The sequence below is a fragment of the Saccoglossus kowalevskii genome, chromosome 6 (genome assembly GCF_978046115.1).
Source record: "Saccoglossus kowalevskii chromosome 6, keSacKowa6.1, whole genome shotgun sequence".
Taxonomy (NCBI): Eukaryota; Metazoa; Hemichordata; class Enteropneusta; family Harrimaniidae; genus Saccoglossus; species Saccoglossus kowalevskii.
Genome location: NC_140646.1, coordinates 34017537 through 34037546, shown reverse-complemented (window position 1 = coordinate 34037546; position 20010 = coordinate 34017537). Strand labels below are relative to the sequence as shown.

Here is a 20010-nt window from a genome sequence, read left to right as displayed (position 1 = left end):
TTGTCATGATTATCAAGGAAAGTTCACAATAAATCAATTAAGTTGCACATTACAATAGAAGTGATTTTTTTCTTTAATCTATTAAACTGTACAAATGTGAATTAGTGTAAATTGAATGATCATCAAGTTATCAGAAGTGATTAGATTGTTTTTGTTAAATTATTAGTCGTTATTTCCTTGACCATATCATCATAGATGTATATAGAATTATCGAAACAAGTTCAAATTTGGCTAAAGATCAAACGGCGAAATAGGTGCAGGAATAAACATTGATTATAGATTGGGAAATCTGATATTTGTAATACACTCTCCAAGTGTACTAGTTAGGCCAGGGTAATGAGTTCATATGTTTGTAAAGAGTTTTACATGTGCAAATCAAACTTGTGCACTAGTTAGGCCAGGGTAATGAGTTTATATGTTCGTAAGAGTTTTACATGTGCAAATCAAACTTGTGTACTAGTTAGTCCAGGCCAGGGTAATGAGTTCACATGTTCGTAAGAGTTTTACATGTGCAAATCAAACTTGTGTACTAGTTAGGCCAGGGTAATGAGTTCATATGTTCATAAGAGTTTTACATGTGCAAATCAAACTTGTGTACTAGTTAGTCCAGGCCAGGGTAATGAGTTCATATGTTCGTAAGAGTTTTACATGTGCAAATCAAACTTGTGTACTAGTTAGTCCAGGCCAGGGTAATGAGTTCATATGTTTGTAAGAGTTTTACATATGCAAATCAAACTTGTGCACTAGTTAGACCAGGGTAATAAGTTCATATGTTCGTAAGAGTTTTACATGTGCAAATTAAACTTGTGTACTAGTTAGGCCAGGGTAATGAGTTCATATGTTTGTGAGAGTTTTACATGTGCAAATCAAACTTGTGTACTAGTTAGGCCAGGGTAATGAGTTCATGTGTTCGTAAGAGATTTACATGTGCAAATCAAACTTGTGTACTAGTTAGTCCAGGCCAGGGTAATGAGTTCATATGTTTGTAAGAGTTTTACATATGCAAATCAAACTTGTGTATTAGTTAGGCCAGGGTAATGAGTTCATATGTTCGTAAGAGTTTTACATGTGCAAATTAAACTTGTGTACTAGTTAGGCCAGGGTAATGAGTTCATATGTTTGTAAGAGTTTTACATATGCAAATCAAACTTGTGTACTAGTTAGGCCAGGGTAATGAGTTCATATGTTCGTAAGAGTATTACATGTGCATATCAAACTTGTGTACTAGTTAGGCCAGGGTAATGAGTTCATATGTTCGTAAGAGTTTTACATGTGCAAATCAAACTTGTGTACTAGTTAGGCCAGGGTAATGAGTTCATATGTTCGTAAGAGATTTACATGTGCAAATCAAACTTGTGTACTAGTTAGGCCAGGGTAATGAGTTCTTGTGTACTAGTTAGGCCAGGGTAATGAGTTCATATGTTCATAAGAGATTTACATATGCGCACAAATGCCAACAATTGTATTTATTTTAAGAAACCTCATTTATGTCTGCAAAAGCATTACTTACAGGGAAATATGGTAATTATTAATTCAAAAATATAAAGCCAAATATTATTTCTTTATATATACACATAATATGTAATAATATGACAAAAGTAGACAAGACAGAGAACTGACAATTATTATAACATTATTAAATTTGAAAGTCGAAAAGTTTTTGGTCTAATTGGATAGTGGATAATGGATTAAAAAAAAAATACTTTACTTTAGAAAAGATGATATGCCTCTACTTGAGTTATTAGTGCACTAATTGGCGGATTGCAATTTTAAACAGGATGTAAGTGCTTCAAATTAGCTCACTGATTGCACCCTGAAACCATAATTGGAGGATATAATTGAAGCCATAAAGTATTTTGTGGTCATGCCTGGGTGCAGTACCAGCATAAAAATGTGAAACTTTCAACAGATTGCATGAAAACCTTATCTTTTCAAATGCAAACAAATGAGGGACATACTCTAAGCTAAGGAATACAAACAAATTATTACATAACAATACAACATTATTTTTTCATTTTCAACAGGCAGTTGGGCACATAGTTAGTGAGATGCATCATGGGAGTACTGCCATTTTGTGCATCTTCAATAATGAAATACTAACAGACCAAGATTGACAGGTACATATAATTTATAAATTTTCTTTTTTTTTTCTCAATTATACGTCCAGAAGGCATTCATTTTCAAGGTCAACTACTCTTTTAATAATTTAAATGCCAATATTTTTTGACTCTCGTGTGCGAAGCACAAAAAGGGAGTCTTTGCAGTTAGTGTGTCTGTATGTGTGTATGTGTGTGTGTGTGTGTGTATGTGTGTCCGTCTGTTCCACTGATATCTCAAGAACCATACATCAGTTTTTGATGAAACTTGGTGCATAGATGCTCTGGGCCAATGCGCAGATTTGATTAGGTTTTGGTAAAAATCCATGCATATTAATTACCTAATTTGCATGATAATTAGCTGATTTTTGGCTGTTTCATGACTGTTCCACTGGTATCTAAAGAACCACTCATTGGATTTTGATGAAACTTGGCACACAGATGCTCCAAACTAATGCGCAGATTTGATTAGTTTTGGGTAAAAATCTGTGCAATATTAATTACCTAATTTGCATAATGATTAATCAATTTTCGGCTTTTCCACTGATATCTCAAGTACTAATCATCACATTTCAATAAAACTTGGTACATAGATGTCATAGGACACTGCACAAACCTGAAAGTTTTTAGGGTAATATCAGTAGATATTAATTACCTAATTAGCATAATTAATTAATTTTCAGCTTTTCATATTTCAAGTAGTAATTGTCACGTTTCAATGAAATTTGGTACATAGATGTCATAGGACACTGCACAGATCTGATAGTTTTTTGGGTAATATCAGTACATATTAATTACCCAATTTGCATAATTAATTAATTTTCAGCTTTTGATATTTCAAGTACTAATCATCACATTTCAATGACACTTGGTACATAGATGTCATAGGACACTGCACAGACCTGATAGTTTTTAGGGTAATACGAGTACATATTAATTACCTAATTAGCATAATTAATTATATTTCAGCTTTTGATATTTCAAGTAGTAATCATCACATTTCAATGAAATTTGGTACATAGATGTGATAGGACACTGCACAGACCTGATAGTTTTTTGGGTAATATCAGTAGATATTAATTACCTAATTAGCATAATTAATTAATTTTCAGCTTTTGATATTTCAAGTAGTAATCATCACGTTTCAATGAAACTTGGTACATAGATGTCATAGGACACTGCACAGACCTGATAATTTTTAAGGTAATATGAGTACATATTAATTACCTAATTTGCATAATTAATTAATTTTCAGCTTTTGATATTTCAAGTAGTAATCATCACATTTCAATGACACTTGGTACATAGATGTCATAGGACACTGCACAGACCTGATAGTTTTTAAGGTAATATGAGTACATATTAATTACCTAATTTGCATAATTAATTAATTTTCAGCTTCTGATATTTCAAGTAGTAATCATCACATTTCAATGAGACTTGCTACATAGATCTTCTAGGATTATGCAGAGACCTAATTAGTTTTAATTGGATATTAATTACCTAATTTGCATAATGTTCCACTGATATATAAAGAACCACAAATTGGATTTTAATGAAACTTTTAAAGAGAACTATGCAGAAACCCAATTAGTTTTTGGTAAATATTTATGCTTATTAATCTCCTAATTAACATAATTAATTAACACTGATATCTCAATTACTGATCATCACATTTGAATAAAATTTGGTACATAAATGCTCTAGGACAATAGACAGGCCTGATTAATTTTGGGTTAAAATTTGTTCATATTAATTCTCTAATTAGCATAATAATTCATAATTTTTTTGTTCTGTTCTGTTCATATTAGTTACCTGATGTACATAATTAGTTTTCAGCTTTTCTATCAATATCTCATGTACAAGTAATTTTGAATTAATTTTTAATGTGTCTTCAATACTCCCAGCACACGGGAGTTCTTTCTAAGCTTTCTTTGATTAATATTTAAAGTCAAATTTTTTTTTCAGAAATGTTGATTAATGCATGTACAAATGTAGGCAAGGAAAGTTACGTCAAGTTGGTCAAAAAAAGAAAGGAATTGATGAAAAGTACAGAATAATGTGGCATTCAAAGTTTCATACATTTTGTGTTAAAATTATGTAAATTGGTGAACTCAATGTCATGACTAGATATGTAATTCATTTTAAATAATCCCTCTCAAAAAGTATTATTTTTTATTGACACTACTGATGAAAACAATCACAACATTGTTGCTTTCTATCTCTATTTCTATTTCTTTCTCTCATTTATGTCAGAGAAGCATCTTGTGGTTAAAGGGCATGACTTGGATATTGGAAAGGTGTTTTTGTTGTCATTATCATTAGTTGTAACTGTGCTTGTCTGTAATCTAGTGTAGACCTATATACCATACTTCTGTTGACATCAGTGTAATCTAGTGTAGACCTATATACCATACTTCTGTTGACATCAGTGTAATCTAGTGTAGACCTATATACCATACTTCTGTTGACATCAGTGTAATCTAGTGTAGACCTATATACCATACTTCTGTTGACATCAGTGTAATCTAGTGTAGACCTATATACCATACTTCTGTTGACATCAGTGTAATCTAGTGTAGACCTATATACCATACTTCTGTTGACATCAGTGTAATCTAGTGTAGACCTATATACCATACTTCTGTTGACATCAGTGTAATCTAGTGTAGACCTATATACCATACTTCTGTTGACATCAGTGTAATCTAGTGTAGACCAATATACCATACTTCTGTTGACATCAGTGTAATCTAGTGTAGACCTATATACCATACTTCTGTTGACATCAGTGTAATCTAGTGTAGACCTATATACCATACTTCTGTTGACATCAGTGTAATCTAGTGTAGACCTATATACCATACTTCTGTTGACATCAGTGTCTTCTGTTTGGCAGCCTTTTACTACGTAGCTGTATGTTCAGGGTATATGTTGATTTGACATTATGTTTTGTTTTTTACATAATGATCTGAGTCTGTTTAATTTTGTTGTTGTGCATCAATAAATGTAACAACTTGAATAATGCTAACTGAACACTTGTTTATTTGTTATTTTGAAATGCCTTTGAACCATGCGATAATATCAACAAATATTAAATAAACATTAAACTTTTAATGATCAATAATTTGATCACAGAGTTATTTTTTTTTTTAAATAACACTAATTCTCTCTGACCATAAATATATAGGTCAAAGGTCAAGATGCACATAATATCATACACAAGTGGTAAATGTTCTATGACCCTCAATAGATGTAGTAATCCCCGGAAGTTGAATTCTGCTTTTTGCAGTCCAACGGGAAATCAATGTGGATGAAAACAAGTCATTAGTTCAAGCTCTTCTAGGGACAATGATATCACACTTAAATAAATCACACAGTTGACTTCTGATCAGCCTCATATGTCCAGATTGTGAGTTTTAATATTTGATTCAGTGCTGTCAAACCTGCCAAGAAATTGACGGAGAATTACAAAAATGATAAATTGCTGTTGCCTAGCAACAATTTCTCCATTATCAATTTGTGCTTTTGACATTGAGTGCAGTGAAGCCACAGATTGTTGAAGATAATTGCTTCCTGTGCTTTCACTTAAAGTCTTGGCAGTTGCCATGGTGAACTAAGAGGCAAAAAGTGATACTGATCCTGCTATTGAACTTTGCTTTGTTATGCCTCTCATTATCGTATTTAACATGGCATATGGGGCACTCAAATGTGTCACACTCATTACTACTGTTACATTGCCTTGGAAAGTATATTAAGACATCAAACTTCAATCTTATAAAACCATTCATGTTACCATGGTGATATTTTTTTCATTTATTACTTATGTAATATGTCAGTTGATATTACCAGACGTTGGATTCTGTAAATTCATGAAAAAAAATGGATTTTGTGATTTCAATCGACATCTGTGATTAATCGGTCAGCACTGCTATGGACAAATTATTTGCAATATTTTGCATGCATCTTGAAATAGAGATATGTAGTTTTAGAATTATCTGACAAAAATGGGTTAACCAAGACCCAATTTTGGAAGATGAGACGTACATTATTTTTGAGAGAGATGACGTTCATTATTTGTATATAAATTTATGCATGATGCAGAACACCCCCCCTCCTCCCCGTTTTTTTAGTGTACTGTAGAAGGGTTAATTATTCACTGGGTTTTAATTTTGCTTATTTCGCTGACTGGAAAATGCACAGTGAATATGTAAAATTAGCATAGAACACATTGTCTAAATGATAAAACTGGGAATTTAAAACACATTTAATATGTCTGAAATGGTAAATCAGCGAAATTGAAACCCAGTGAAAATTAGTCATTTTACAGTATACCAGTATAGACTACATCATCAAATTTTGGTTTTCTAATTCTCCAGACTGCAGCATATATGTGAGAATAGTCAGATGATAAATAGTAAATCAGCAAGACATCCAGGTTTTATGAGACTGATAATATTGATGTAGTACATGTACAATGTATCAAGGTAGTCAAAGTATTAAGCTGACTTCCCTTACTCGGTGATGAATGTATCCTTAGATTTGTCAGATTGAAGTTACTTTAATAGAGATACATTATGTAAGTCAATAAAGACAGATCGCCTGTCATTGCGTAGACACTGATGTGTACAGCGGGAATTACTCGTTTCAACTCTTGGCATTTTCACAGTAATTTTCAATCACGGAAGCGAAAGGTAAAGTTTTTCTCTTGATGATTCTTGTTTCAGATTGTTTAGATTTCAGTTTAAGTGCTAAAACCTACAGTAAATATATAAACATTCAAACATAGTGGCTGACTTTAATCCCCCCAAATAATGGTTGATTCCATTTGAGCTTGTGAGACAACCCAATGAGCAATAATTAGGATTTCACTAGTATCATGAAAGCGTTTTACTTGAATCACAGAAGCAATAGAGACATGACAGTTAGACGAGTCCTTTGAGAGTTGTACATTATTTGCAGGAATTGTCACAAATCACCGTTTTACAAATACTGCCCAAACTATAAATGACTTGGCAGCTATCAACAGTGTCTTGGGTAGCGGGGATTTCAATCAATGTCAACTAATTATCTCTGTGGCCAGGTAATGGTATTTCCATAGAAATGAAAATAAGGATATAATGGGTTGACCATTTGAAACTCTTGGGAGAAATGGTAAATTTGGAGAAACCAAATCTGCACAGTGACAGGACAAACAAACAATTTACAACAAAAAGTGATCACATATTTGTGGAGGAAATCTAAAAAGAAAATAATTAAAAATTTGAACTTGATCAAGAAGATTCAAAAAACTTTATTTGAGTTATTACAACCATAAGCAAACAATTTACAATTTTGTTTAGCTTTCCCACAATGTATGAAAAAAGAAGATAAGAAAGTAATCTCAAATTTGTAATTGGTTGTCAGAAATAAATGATATTTGTGGATGAGATTGATATATACCAGATTATCTTGGTCATTGAGACGATTAAAATGTCTTGAGGTCAGTTTATATTGATAATAAAAGCTTTTGAAGCTTCTAGAATCTCAACCTGCAAGCATTATCTTTTTTAATGTACTCATTAAATATTCCATTTCATCTAGTTATGTAATTTTTTTTTGATGATGATGGTATTTTCTTTGTAAATATTTTCTGGCGGGTCTGTATTTCATGATGGACCATATGTCTTAGTTTGACCATAGATACATGTAGTAAGGCCAGACTTTTATTATCCCTTGTTTCGCGAACCCGCCGAATGAACAGGAGCCGAAAACAGTGCGATTTTTCGTGCCCGCCGACTTGTAAGCGCAAAAAAATGCTAAAAAAATATTTTTTTTATCTTTATTTTTTTACGGCCCGCTGCATAATTTTCATGGGAGTATGATGATCAAAATACCGAAGTCTCCACAGGTGAGAAACAAGGTTATACATAGAATAAAATTTTATTTCATTTCTTTTTTCCAATCAATGATCTCACTTACAACTCTTTGAGAATCACACAAATCTAATGGAAAAAAAGAATCAATTTTATTTTTTTTCCCCGCCCTCCTCAAAAAAATTGCCTTATAAAAACTCGAGAGACAAGGAATAAAAAAAGTCTGGCCTAAGATACACATCTGTTATTTATGTAGGCGTATGCACAGTAGGAGTTATTAGTTAATAGAGTAAAGAATATTTGTTGGTCTTAAAGTTGCCCTCCAAGATCGTCTCTATAAGTTTGTTGGGAGTTTTAGGACATAAAGTGTATTATGTGAAATTTTGTACGGTCTTAATTGGCGCATAATAATGCTGACAAACCTTGTAACCGCTGCAAACAAGAAATGTTCTCAATATGTGCATTATAGCCAAAACTTATATTTGAGATTAATCTTAAATCTGGGTTTGTTAAGGAGGGGGGCAGCACAAAGTACACACAGAGACGGTGTTTGGGTACAGTAGGGGGTATTTATTACTAATCTAAAAACTCACATTACTACTACTGATGAGATCAGTGGTCTGCCCCTTTAACAACTAGCGTTGGAAATGTCAAAGGTGACAGTTCAAAGGTGATATATAAATCACTTGTAAAAGGCTGATCCAGGGGAGACCACTGGTAACTGTTGTATGTACTACAAACCGAAAACACTATGAATGAAATTCCCCAAAAATACCAATGTAGTAAAAGCAGATTTTCTATGAACAAGAAATCTGGTAAAAAATATTAAAAAGTTGCGCCTTTGCTTTTAATTTTTGTTATAGTATGCTGCATTTTATTGTTTCTCGGTAAATATGCATCCAGCTGTCATTTAGATGCATGGTCTGTTGCCGTGGCACCCTGTGTAGAACAAAATGAAGATGTTACCCGCAAAGAACAGACAAGTGAAATCTTGCCTTGTGAAGGGATTTGATTGGCTGCACAGTTAATCACCTTGGTAACTACAGGAGGCAAATAGTCTATCTTCCTCACTAAAAAGAATTTGTATGATGTATGACACAAATACAGCAGTTTTAATGTCTTGCATAAAAACACTTAAAGATTGTTTGCATTTCTAGTTTCCTAGGCTATGACACTTTAAGCTGATGTCGTTTACGATTATTATTTTCTTTTAGTTTGATCTTTCCTGAAAATGGAATTTTTTGTTCATTTTTTTTTTCTGAAATTCTGACAAAAAATGTATACCCGTATGCATAGAAACATTAAATATTTTTATTCTGAGAGGAAAATAGTGAGAGAACATTGTAGGCTTTTATATTGAATATAGTCGCAATACATTGGTTTGTCTCATTTCTTATTCTCACCCCAGCCATCAACTATATCCAGTGTTAAAGCGATGTCGAGATGGAATGAACCTTTAACCTTTACCTTTTGTGTTTCTAAGAGTAGACTCAATGCATAAAAACTATTATGACCTAAAGGGAATTGGATGTCAAAACTAACTTGTACAAATATTCCTGCCATACTGTGAGCTGAATAACACACACAGTGTTCGTTACATCCTTGTTATTTTGCATCACTGTCTAAAGTGTTAAATTTGACTGCAAAATTGCAAGTTATTATTCCATGGAAATAATTAATTATTCTTACATTTTAGATAAATTTAACTTCCACGCTCAATTTTAAATCTGTGTAAACCTGATTTTTGTATAAAACAAAATGAATAGGAAGCACAATGGCAGTAAAATAATATAAAGTATTGTATATTTAATATTGATTAATTTAAAATGTTTGAGTAAGTCATGTACTGCTGCCTCATATATAGTATGACAGAAATTACATTATTTTAGTCCAAACGCAGTTTTCAGCGGTTAATGTGTTTTTTTTTAGTAATATTGAACTTCATTAGGAATACCAAGGTCTTCATTTTAATTACCCATAATGCATCTGTCATTCATACAAGATCAGTATTTACACATGCATTACAATATTAATATAGTCATATGAGGTTATCACTGGATTCGTCATATTTACACTCGCACTCAACAATTATTGTGTTTACTATGCTAACAAAATTCAATCAGACTCATAATTTAAAATTTCAAAATTGTGCGCTTCTAATTATTAAATCTTGCACTGCACTACTGCCATTGTTAACATTTCACTATGTTAATGTTTCACTAACTTTTTGAATGCCATTTTATTTGTCGCCTAAATTTTTGTAACAACATTTTATATATTTTCTTAAATTTCTTTGACGATGTTGGACCAAGTGGACAAACATGTACCGGTAATTTACCGCTTGCTACGAGTCTTGATCGAAATGGAAATATTATGCGAGTTTAGTTTGTGAAAGTTTACAAAAATTGGCTTTGGCATTAAAAAGTACCTAACAATAGATCTTGGGAATCGTGGTGAAACTACTGTTTTTTTTTATGACTATAAATTTTCACGATTTAATAATTCATGATCATGACCGACTCGGTATCTTAATGATCAAAATAAAATCTTCACTGCTAACAAATTTATCTCTCACATTTACAGTACCCAAGTGAATTAACTCTTTGAGTGACAGACATTTTTCTCGCCTAAAATTCAATGCAAATATTTTTACATTTTGAAAAATTTCAGCAAATTTCTTCATCATTTTGGATCATACAGACAGTTTCAGATATTTCTTTTGGTTTTTGATCAAAAGGTTTGTCAATTTTTATCGATATTTCATGTGGGAAAGAGCAGATTATACAAAATAATTTTATAGATAGTGACATAAGTTGACGATGGCGCTTAAAGGGTAACACTAGTTATTTATTAATGAGAAACTACAGTAATAAAAACGGCACTTCAAATTCAAGATGACATTTAATTGCCAACGTGTCACCACTATCGCTACTAGTAAACGTTCATCTGATGTATTATAGATACTTGTATTGCAAAGTGCCGCGGAATGGCCAGCACAAGTGTTGTTCAACAAATCAGATTTCATCCCGATTTGACCATTTCAAATTAAATTACTAAATACAAATGAGTAGCATACAAAAGTTTTCGTTTTTCTGAATGTGGTGCTCCAGAATACAGTGTTAGTTATGAACACAACTTGCTGGCAGTTACTGATAGAACTGCATTGCATTGTTTTTAGGTTACAACTGAATGGAGATGTGTATGTATTATATGCTTTAATATTTCGTTTGCTCTTTGTGTGAAGTGTTTGTGGTTCTTCTGTTTCTATGCAAATTAAAACGTAAGGCTCAGAAAAAATCTGTATGTTTCTGGTCATTGCTTGTAAGATTAAAATGTATGCATCACACTTTTTTTTTTTTGTAGAAAAAAATCAACAAAATTTTCAAGCACAGTATATTGATTTTGAAAAACAATTATAAATATAACAATTCTAAATATTAAGAGTGTTTTATAGATTTATCTTGAGAGCTACATTGTTCTCATCGCATTGTTTCAGACAAGCCAGAGGGAGCAGAGTTGATATACTGTATTAAAATATGATAATTATTCACTGGGTTTTAATTTTTTTTTTTGCAAATGTAAAATAGAACTGTAAATCTCCACAAAAGCCCATAATAGAATTCACTGTTACTGAGGCAAATCTGTGAGTTTAAAATCCCAGTAAATTTGATAAATACCAACTGAAAATTAATTCTTTTACAGTATAATTTGTAAACAGATATATTAAGAGTTACTGTAAATGTATTAGTTGTTCACTGGTTTTCAATTTCATTATTTTCGCTGATAAGTAAAATTTGCAAAATTAAATCCATGTAAACATGAAGAATAATGCGAGTTTGTGAACTTTAAACCCAGTGAAATTACTATTACATCAAAATAGTGAATTTAAATGCCAGTAAAAACAAATAGTTTTATAGTAACTTGTATACTGCATTCATAATTAAATTGTGATAATCAGATAGACAAGCACTGTACGACATTTAGTTGTATAATGACATTTTCATAAAATAGAAGACATAAATTTATTTCTGTGAGTATTTTCAAATGAAAAGTGATGTGTCCAGCGGTGTGAAACGACTCGCAAGTACATCTACTGGTACATAATACAGTGCCCCAGAATACAATACAATGTAATAAATTAATGAAATCCAATAACTTGTCAATTAATAACTTTTTTAATAAATAAATGCCAGTATCAGTTAAGGAAAATCATGATATCTGATCAAGTGTGAACAAATCACGACTCAATTATAAAAGGGGCATTTTAGGTTATTGCAATGATAAAAATGAAATTGCTGTAAAATGACTAATTTTCACTGGGTTTAAATTTCACTGATTTACCAATTCAGGCATATTCAGTAGGTTTTAAATTCACGGTTTCGTCATTTAGATAATGTGCTCTATGCTAAATTTTACATATTCACTGTGTTTTAATTTAGCACATTTTTCCAGTCAGCGAAATAAGCTAAATTAAAACCCAGTGAATAATTACCCCCTTTACAGTACTCTGTGATTCAATGTTTATTTTTCTAATATTCATTCATTTATAGCTTTTCTGCTGAATCTAAGTGAATACACCACAACACAAAAGAAGGGAAAATAGCATTTTGTTTGCAAGCGTTTCAAAATATATAAAAAAGAAATAACCATTGATTATTAGTAGAAATGAATTAGAGAATCCTTTTGTGTGTGGAGGTTACTTAGAAAAAGCTTAGGTGTTTTAACTCTGGCCTTTATGTTCAGTCTTTGCTTCTGGGATATTCCATTTCAAAGTAGGGGGAGCAATGTCATTGACAGGTTTCTGTATTACTGCAAACCTGCGCCATGTACATGTATGTGTTTAGTTTTTTTGTAAAATATAATAAGAGCCCTCAACTTAATGGCCAGATAGCAGCGCTTTGCATGTCGGGAGATACATGTTAATTGCCGTTATCGTAATTACCCGGCGGCGAACGCCTCTACCGCCAATAATGAATATTTGAAAAATGAAGAAAAAAAATAATGATTTTAAAATTTCAGTACATTTGATTTTGTGATTATTTCTGTGAATAATCAAATAAATATAGTGAAAATCAATTACCCTTGACTTGAAAAAATTATTTTACATAATTTGAGTCATTTTCATTGGCGACGTTTGTCACTGATTGAAAATATGACGTTTCAATTAATTGCGAAAACCCTTGTTGACACGACGAGATTTTATCTTCAATGTCTGACACGAAGCTTATTTGTTCAAATTTGAGAAGTACGTATATTTTATACTTTTTCACTTACCATGCTTTTACTCTTATCATTACTTCGCCTTCTTGTGGAGTGGGTTCGGGCCGTTTCATCACGCGCATCTTATTCAGTCCACCGAAACCAGTCAGTACTACGGATCGCATCTCCTTCATGTCCGGCAGATGATTTTCTTCCTTTTCCACTGGATCTGGGCTTTCTTCAGTTGACATTTTGATAAAATGTTACTGTAATGCGTTGTTCTCAATATTTTTCCAATTAAGGTAAGTCGTCCGGAGAATCCGTCGATTTGCTGGACAGGTCTTGCGCGAGGAACGCGATGCAGAGACGAGCGGCTTTGCTGAAGTGTATTCTCCGAGATGAAAATCGGAGGAAAGCGTGCGCATTGATATCTGATTGTATTTTGCGTGATGTGGCATGCGTAGTAATGTAGATCGTAAAATAATTCATCTGTTCAATTACATGAATTAATTATTTTGTTATCCATTGCATAAATGTCACGCTTGTTTTTATTTAAATTAAAATGAACTTGCCATTGAATTTCATCACTGAGTTGAAACATTGTTTGTGTTTTTGAATTATTATGTGAATTTGCGCGCATATACTAACCTAGAAGTGGGGGCGTCGATCCGAATTATTACGTGTAAAATTCGTACGACAAAATGTGTCATAGAAACCAGTCGATACATATCAATAAAAAACCCGTAATCTTCCCTGAAGTGTAACTTCAAACTGTAAATTATAACAATTGTTGTGTAACGGCGGTAAATTGCCCAATCACTGCGGTGCGGTGGGCTTAGCTTTTGAGTATCGTATGTGTTGTCGAGATTGACGGGCTCTTTAAAAGTGTTAATTATTTGTTTACATATTTTTGTTTACAGACTGAAGTTCCCCCGAGAAGACGCAATTCGCTTTTGAAACGGCAACTCCCTGTGATGAGATCGCTGATATATTTGATGGGTGGAATCATATTGGGAGTATGTACTCAACGCTACATCTTGCCACAAACCGACAATTCCCAGACGTCCGTTGGTAACCATGGCGACGACCGTGGGGAGCAAAACGCCCCCTGCCGTCAAGACGATAATCCACCCACTGACTTTCCCGATCCCAATTTACGCGACGAAGGGAGTTCTGTGTGGTGCAAAGGATCCAACCACACCGATAGGACGTGCAAATTTCAAAATCTGTGCTACTCCCCGGGTGAGGATGATTTTATCTTTTTCCATGGGCCTCAGTCTGTGCTCAACGGGATCCCGGGCAACTTAGAACCGGCTCTCCTCGATATGACCTCTGTGCGCGATCACAATAGCTTGTATTTTACCTATGTCGACCTAGAGGCGGCGCACCTAGATTATTTTGACAACGTTGATTTCTATCACGGGGATAACGTTATATTCAACAGATTCAATCCAGACAATTTAATGCATGTTCTTCATGACGACTTGCTTCCATTGTTCACCACACTATCGCAAATCACATCCTCTGATGAACATCTTTTTAATTTGGATACCAGAATAATCTTAATGGAAGGTTGGAAACCCGGTGAATACAAGGATCTTTATCAACTTTTCTCTGACGTGCCTGTGGTCTTGAAATCAAATTTGAAATCTACGGAATCACCTGGAAACAATCTAATTTGTTTCCGGAATGCGTTTCTTGGGTTGTCTAAATCTACTGTATGGTACGATTACGGTTTCACGAAACCACAGGGGAGGGTAGCAAACGTTAAAACAACGGCCACTGAGATAAGGCAGTTTACGAAATTTGTCGAAAAACGTCTTGGAATTGTTTCAGACGACTCCCGAGCTGAAGAATTTATAGTAATATTGTCCAGAAAGATCAACAGGTTGTTGTTGAATGAAGGTGAGTTGATGTTCGCTCTGATTCAGCAGTTTGGACTGAAAGTGATGTCGCTGAGTGTAGAAACCCACGCGATCAGAGAACAAATAGAACTTGTGAGTAAAGCTTCCGTTCTTATCGGAGTGCATGGATCATTGATGTCGCTTTCCATGTTTCTTCGTGAATCGGCAGTTGTTATAGAGATCTTTCCGTACGCAGTGAACCCGGAAAAGTATACGCCTTACAAAACCATGGCAACGATTACCGGGATGAATCTAGTTTACAGAGCATGGCGAAATACCAAAGTTGAAAACACCGTGACCCATCCTGAAAATCCTCCTCATCTGGGTGGGATACAACATCTTAGTGATGACGAACAGGAAGTGATAACACAAAGCAAGGATGTGCCAGTACACCAATGCTGCAGTGACCCACAGTGGTTATATCGTATTTACCAAGATACAGTCGTCGACATAGGAGAATTTATCGAAACTTTAAAAAGTGCTTTCTCGGAGAGAACGTTAGAAAGTGGAAATACTTCGGTAAATCTCTACCCATCTAAAGTAAAAAATGTGACGTGCAACTTAACACGGACGCCGGAAGATTATTCGAATTTACCCAGTGAGGAAATCTGGGATAATCCAGCTTTGGCTTTATCTTGGATACCACCATGGAATGTAAAATATCTAACATATGATAGCATTAAATATGAGGTGTGGATACAGGAGAGTGGGCGCAGCGATTATTCTGCTTGGGTTGTATCGGTCACGGAGTATAAATTCACAAAGCACATAAAGCAGGATACATCGTACAATGCATGGGTTCGATGCATTCTTAATGATACTATTGTGGGCCCGTTTGCTGGCGCAGTAGTGTGTTCGTAATACATGTATTTCAATACTTTTGATATTGTCTCGTTTCGTGTTGCCAAACCAGCAACTCAAGTTAGGTGTCGTAAAGAAGCCTTGGTTGTTCCGTGGTGGCGATTGCTGCGAACATGTATTGAAAGTGAGGTTTACGATTGAACATGATCCTGCGTCGAGGCATGAGAGAATACACTGTTCATTGGGGATAACCACACGTTCTGTTCAATTTTAATTTTACGAATGATCCACATTAGTTAAGGATACCGCGCACAATAGTGCGACATGATGACATTTCTCTATTATAATTTTTTATAACAAAATTACCTCTATCTAAAATGTGAACTCTAACATTTTTTTACTTAAACATTCATGTACTAAATAATTAAAATAGTCATAAATATAACAGTTTCCCAATTTCTACGAGTTCCTATTATTTTTTGAGACCATGTATAATATTTTCAGGTAATATAATGCATAAATTGTGTGTCAGCATTTTTGAAATAAAATAAACATCTAAAATAATAATAATCCTACACTAACATTATTAATTAACGCTTTGTTCATCACAGCTCTGTGGTCAAATAATCACCGACCGTGAACTGTGCATTCTGCCAGTATTTTCAGGATTAACGTTTTATTCCCAAGGCGTTATCAAATTCAATCACGTCGTGCTGTGCACACGGTACTCTGAATGTTGCATTATCATGACAAGTATCTTGATTCAACGGCTGATATTATTCACTTTTGTTAACGCTATTATTCTGCGATAGATGTGTCTTACGATATCACTCTTTTTATTCATACTGGTGATGACCAGAGTTGATTACAAAACGGCACCACGTCGACTATCGGTGGTTGCAGGTCGAGGTAGTTATTGAAATTGTGCTACTGTGATATGCGCGGATGTATTCAAATTTGATCCAATTCACTGGAGAAGGATGTCCTTGATTTACTAGTATATTGAATATATTTTGAAGCTGTGAATAATTTTGTGAATAATAAGTTTGGCAGATTTTTTTTTTAAATTTATACTGAAACTGAGAACAATTGTGGTTTATTATGTGATTTTTTCAAATGTTTTTGCAAATATTTTGCATTTTTGAATTATCTTTCTATAATGTTAATTTCGGCCTAAATAGACATACTTGTCCATCAGCTGCATTTCTTAAGTTTAAATTTTGAAAATATCCGCAAAAATCCGCTGCTGGTTTATTTCATGAAAGGTGACAAAAAGTTGACCTTGGCGTTCAAAGGACTGATCTAAGATAAGATTCATTTCTCAAATTCGTGCATAGTAATCGACTTACTTTGAATGTATCTATCCTCCGCGGCCGTGTTAGAGATACAATATGCATGTTTGTATGTGTTCAAGAATTACTCAATGGATTGCAATGATATTGGTACAATGCTCTGATACAATACACCGATTTGATTACGTATTAAATTTGTGCATATTAAAAACCTAATCTGCACCTTTTTTATTTTGGTTGAAATATGGGCATAATAATTACCCAGTTTGCATAATAATTAGCCAATTTCTAGCTTTTCCAATGACATCTCGACAGATTTCAATAAAAAAATAGGTACATAGATGCCCTTTGACATTGCATAGGCCTTAATTACGTAATTTGCATAAATTAGCCAATTTATAGTTATATAAATGAGAATAACTCATTGAATTTAAATGAAACTTGTTACATAGGTGCTTTTGGATGATCTGCAGATCTGAGTATTTCAGGGTTGAAATCCCATGCATATTAATTATCTAATGTTCATAAATGGGGGTCGTGTGAACTCATTAATATGCATAACTGTAATATTTCAAGCAATTTTGCAGATAGACATGCAACTAGTGATATAATGTAGACATATGACGAGATGTGACTCGTATATGAGATGACGATGATGATATGGTCTTTCTAAATAATATGTATAACTGTAATTTGAACACTGCTGCAAATAGTGACATGCATCCGGTGCTATAAGAAAAGAATCGGACATGATATATGGCTAATGTATCTTATTACCATATATGGTCATGTGCCTAATTAATATTCGTAGCTATAATATCTCAAGCACTACTAAAGATAGGGACATACAGCCAGTGCTTTAATACAGACATTGTGCAAGAGTTATAACTAACATACTAGTATCACGTTTCCATATATGGTCATATGCATTCGGTGCAATATTGAAGGCGTTGGGCACGATATGTGGCTAATTAGTGTAATTAATATGCATAACTTTGATGTATAAATCACTGCTGCAGGTACTGACTTGCAGTCCTATAATGAAGGCATCGGACTTCAAGACGTATGACTAACACATCGGGTTGTCTATAGATGGCCCCAAACCATCAGTGCAGACACCACTGGCAATTGACACAGGGCGTGTTGGTCTATGCACGATTATAGTCCACCATAGACAAATTAATACCATAACCAACGGGAACCGCCCGGTCACTGCTTGCCGTATTGACTTTATTTGAATCTTAAATGTATAAATAAGTGGCAAGTCGACATCTATGAACAAAATACGACATTTCAATGATATTGCGATTTTTACTTGTGTATTGTAGATGATGTGCTATTAAAGTAAATACAGTATTCCTTGTATGTACTTCATGCTTCCAATATCCTCAGCACACGGGAGTTCATTCTAAGCTTTCTTTGATTTACGTAACATTGTTATTCAATACTTCATACTGTACACTAAATTAGAATATGATTTATCATAAAATAAAAATGTTGCATTTGCAGGAAAATAGTTTTCGTGAGAAGAAAGATCAAAATGTCTAATACACATGTGCAGTTATTGTTATTGTAGGTACCAGGGCAACCAATGCGCATGCGTATTGGATAATTTCATTGTTTCATCGAACGATTACTCCGTGTGCCATCTGTCCGTATATAGTATCAATTAAAAATACTGAAAATTAAATATTTTCGTCAATATTTCATTTTTAACTTGCTTCAGTATTCCGACCGTGTCTCGACATATGGTTCAAATAAAAAAATACCGATAAAATAAATCACACAATGCAGTCTTTATTAGTCCCCGTTCGGACGAAGTCCGAAAACGGGGACTTATAATTCGGTCTCCGTCCGTCCGTGCGCCTGTGCGTTCGTGCGTCCGTCCAGAGTCATATCTCAGAATCCCATGGACCGATTCCGTTCATTCTTTGCATGTGTCTAGTACTTTATGTGGGACATATGCACATGCAGTGGTTTAGCGATTCGATTCAAAATGGCCGACTGGCAACCATCTTGTTTTTTGAAAATGTTGTATTTTGGACCTGCTTTGTCAGTTTTCATTCAAACTTGGTACATAGATTATACATGTTAGGATACATGTTCATGACGATTTATTTCACAATTGGATCAAAGATGGCCGACTGGCAGCCATCTTGTTTTTTGAAAATGTTGTATTTTGGACATGCTTTGTCAGTTTTCATTCAAATTCAGTACATAGATCATACATGTCTCCGACCATCCGCGAGTTCCTGAGTCTGTCCGTCCGTCCGTCCTTGCGCCAGTCTATCCAGAGTCATATTTCAGAATCCTGTTGGCCGATTCCGTTCATTCTTTGCATATGACTAGTACCTTATGTGGGACATATGCACATGCAGTGGTTTAGCGATTCGATTCAAAATGGCCAACTGGCAGCCATCTTGTTTTTTGAGAATGTTGTATTTTGGACATGCTTTGTCAGTTGTCATTCAAACTTGGTACATAGATTATACATGTTAGGATACATGTCCATGACGATTTATTTCGCGATTAGATCAAAAATGGTCGACTGGCAGGCATCTTGTTTTTTTTACATGCGGTATCTTGGACGTGCTCTGTCAGTTTTCATTCAAATTTGGCACATACATGTACTTTATACATGTTAGGATGCATGTCCATGACAATTTGTTTCAAAAGCTGGTCAAGGATGGCCGATTGACAGCCATCTGACTGTTTGGCCTTACTACTATATTTCCACAATTTATGTACCATTTTCATTCATATTTGGCACATACATCATGCATATCAGTGTGTTTCATAATCAGATCAAAGATGACCGAATAACGGCTGTTTTTATTTTTGGCCATATTACTACTACACGGAA

The 20010-nt window shown here is 34.0% G+C and overlaps 2 protein-coding genes across 4 annotated transcripts in view; one reads left to right on the top strand and one right to left on the bottom strand.

The window, feature by feature from the left end:
• The window catches only part of LOC100373265 (putative NADPH-dependent quinone oxidoreductase VAT1L), a 44253-nt gene extending 30683 nt beyond the window's left edge, over positions 1–13570 (bottom strand). For both annotated transcript variants that reach the window (XM_002735039.4, XM_085500425.1), the window contains exon 1: positions 13226–13570. In XM_002735039.4, the coding sequence (XP_002735085.1) occupies positions 13226–13401 (176 nt within the window). In that variant the 5' untranslated portion in view covers positions 13402–13570. The remainder of the gene's footprint in view (positions 1–13225) is intronic.
• Positions 1–16425, top strand: part of LOC100373117 (protein O-linked-mannose beta-1,4-N-acetylglucosaminyltransferase 2-like) — a 40408-nt gene extending 23983 nt beyond the window's left edge. Inside the window, exons 3-4 of one of the 2 annotated variants that reach the window (XR_014929720.1) lie at positions 2025–2117; positions 4065–4131. Coding sequence is in view for 1 of the 2 variants with exons in the window: in XM_006816859.3 (XP_006816922.1) it covers positions 14125–15915 (1791 nt within the window). In the remaining variant the exon portion in view is untranslated. Of the gene's footprint in view, positions 1–2024; positions 2118–4064; positions 4132–14070 lie in introns of those variants that run through there. The other variant, XM_006816859.3, reaches the window with a different exon arrangement.
• Positions 16426–20010: the final 3585 nt, after the last annotated feature.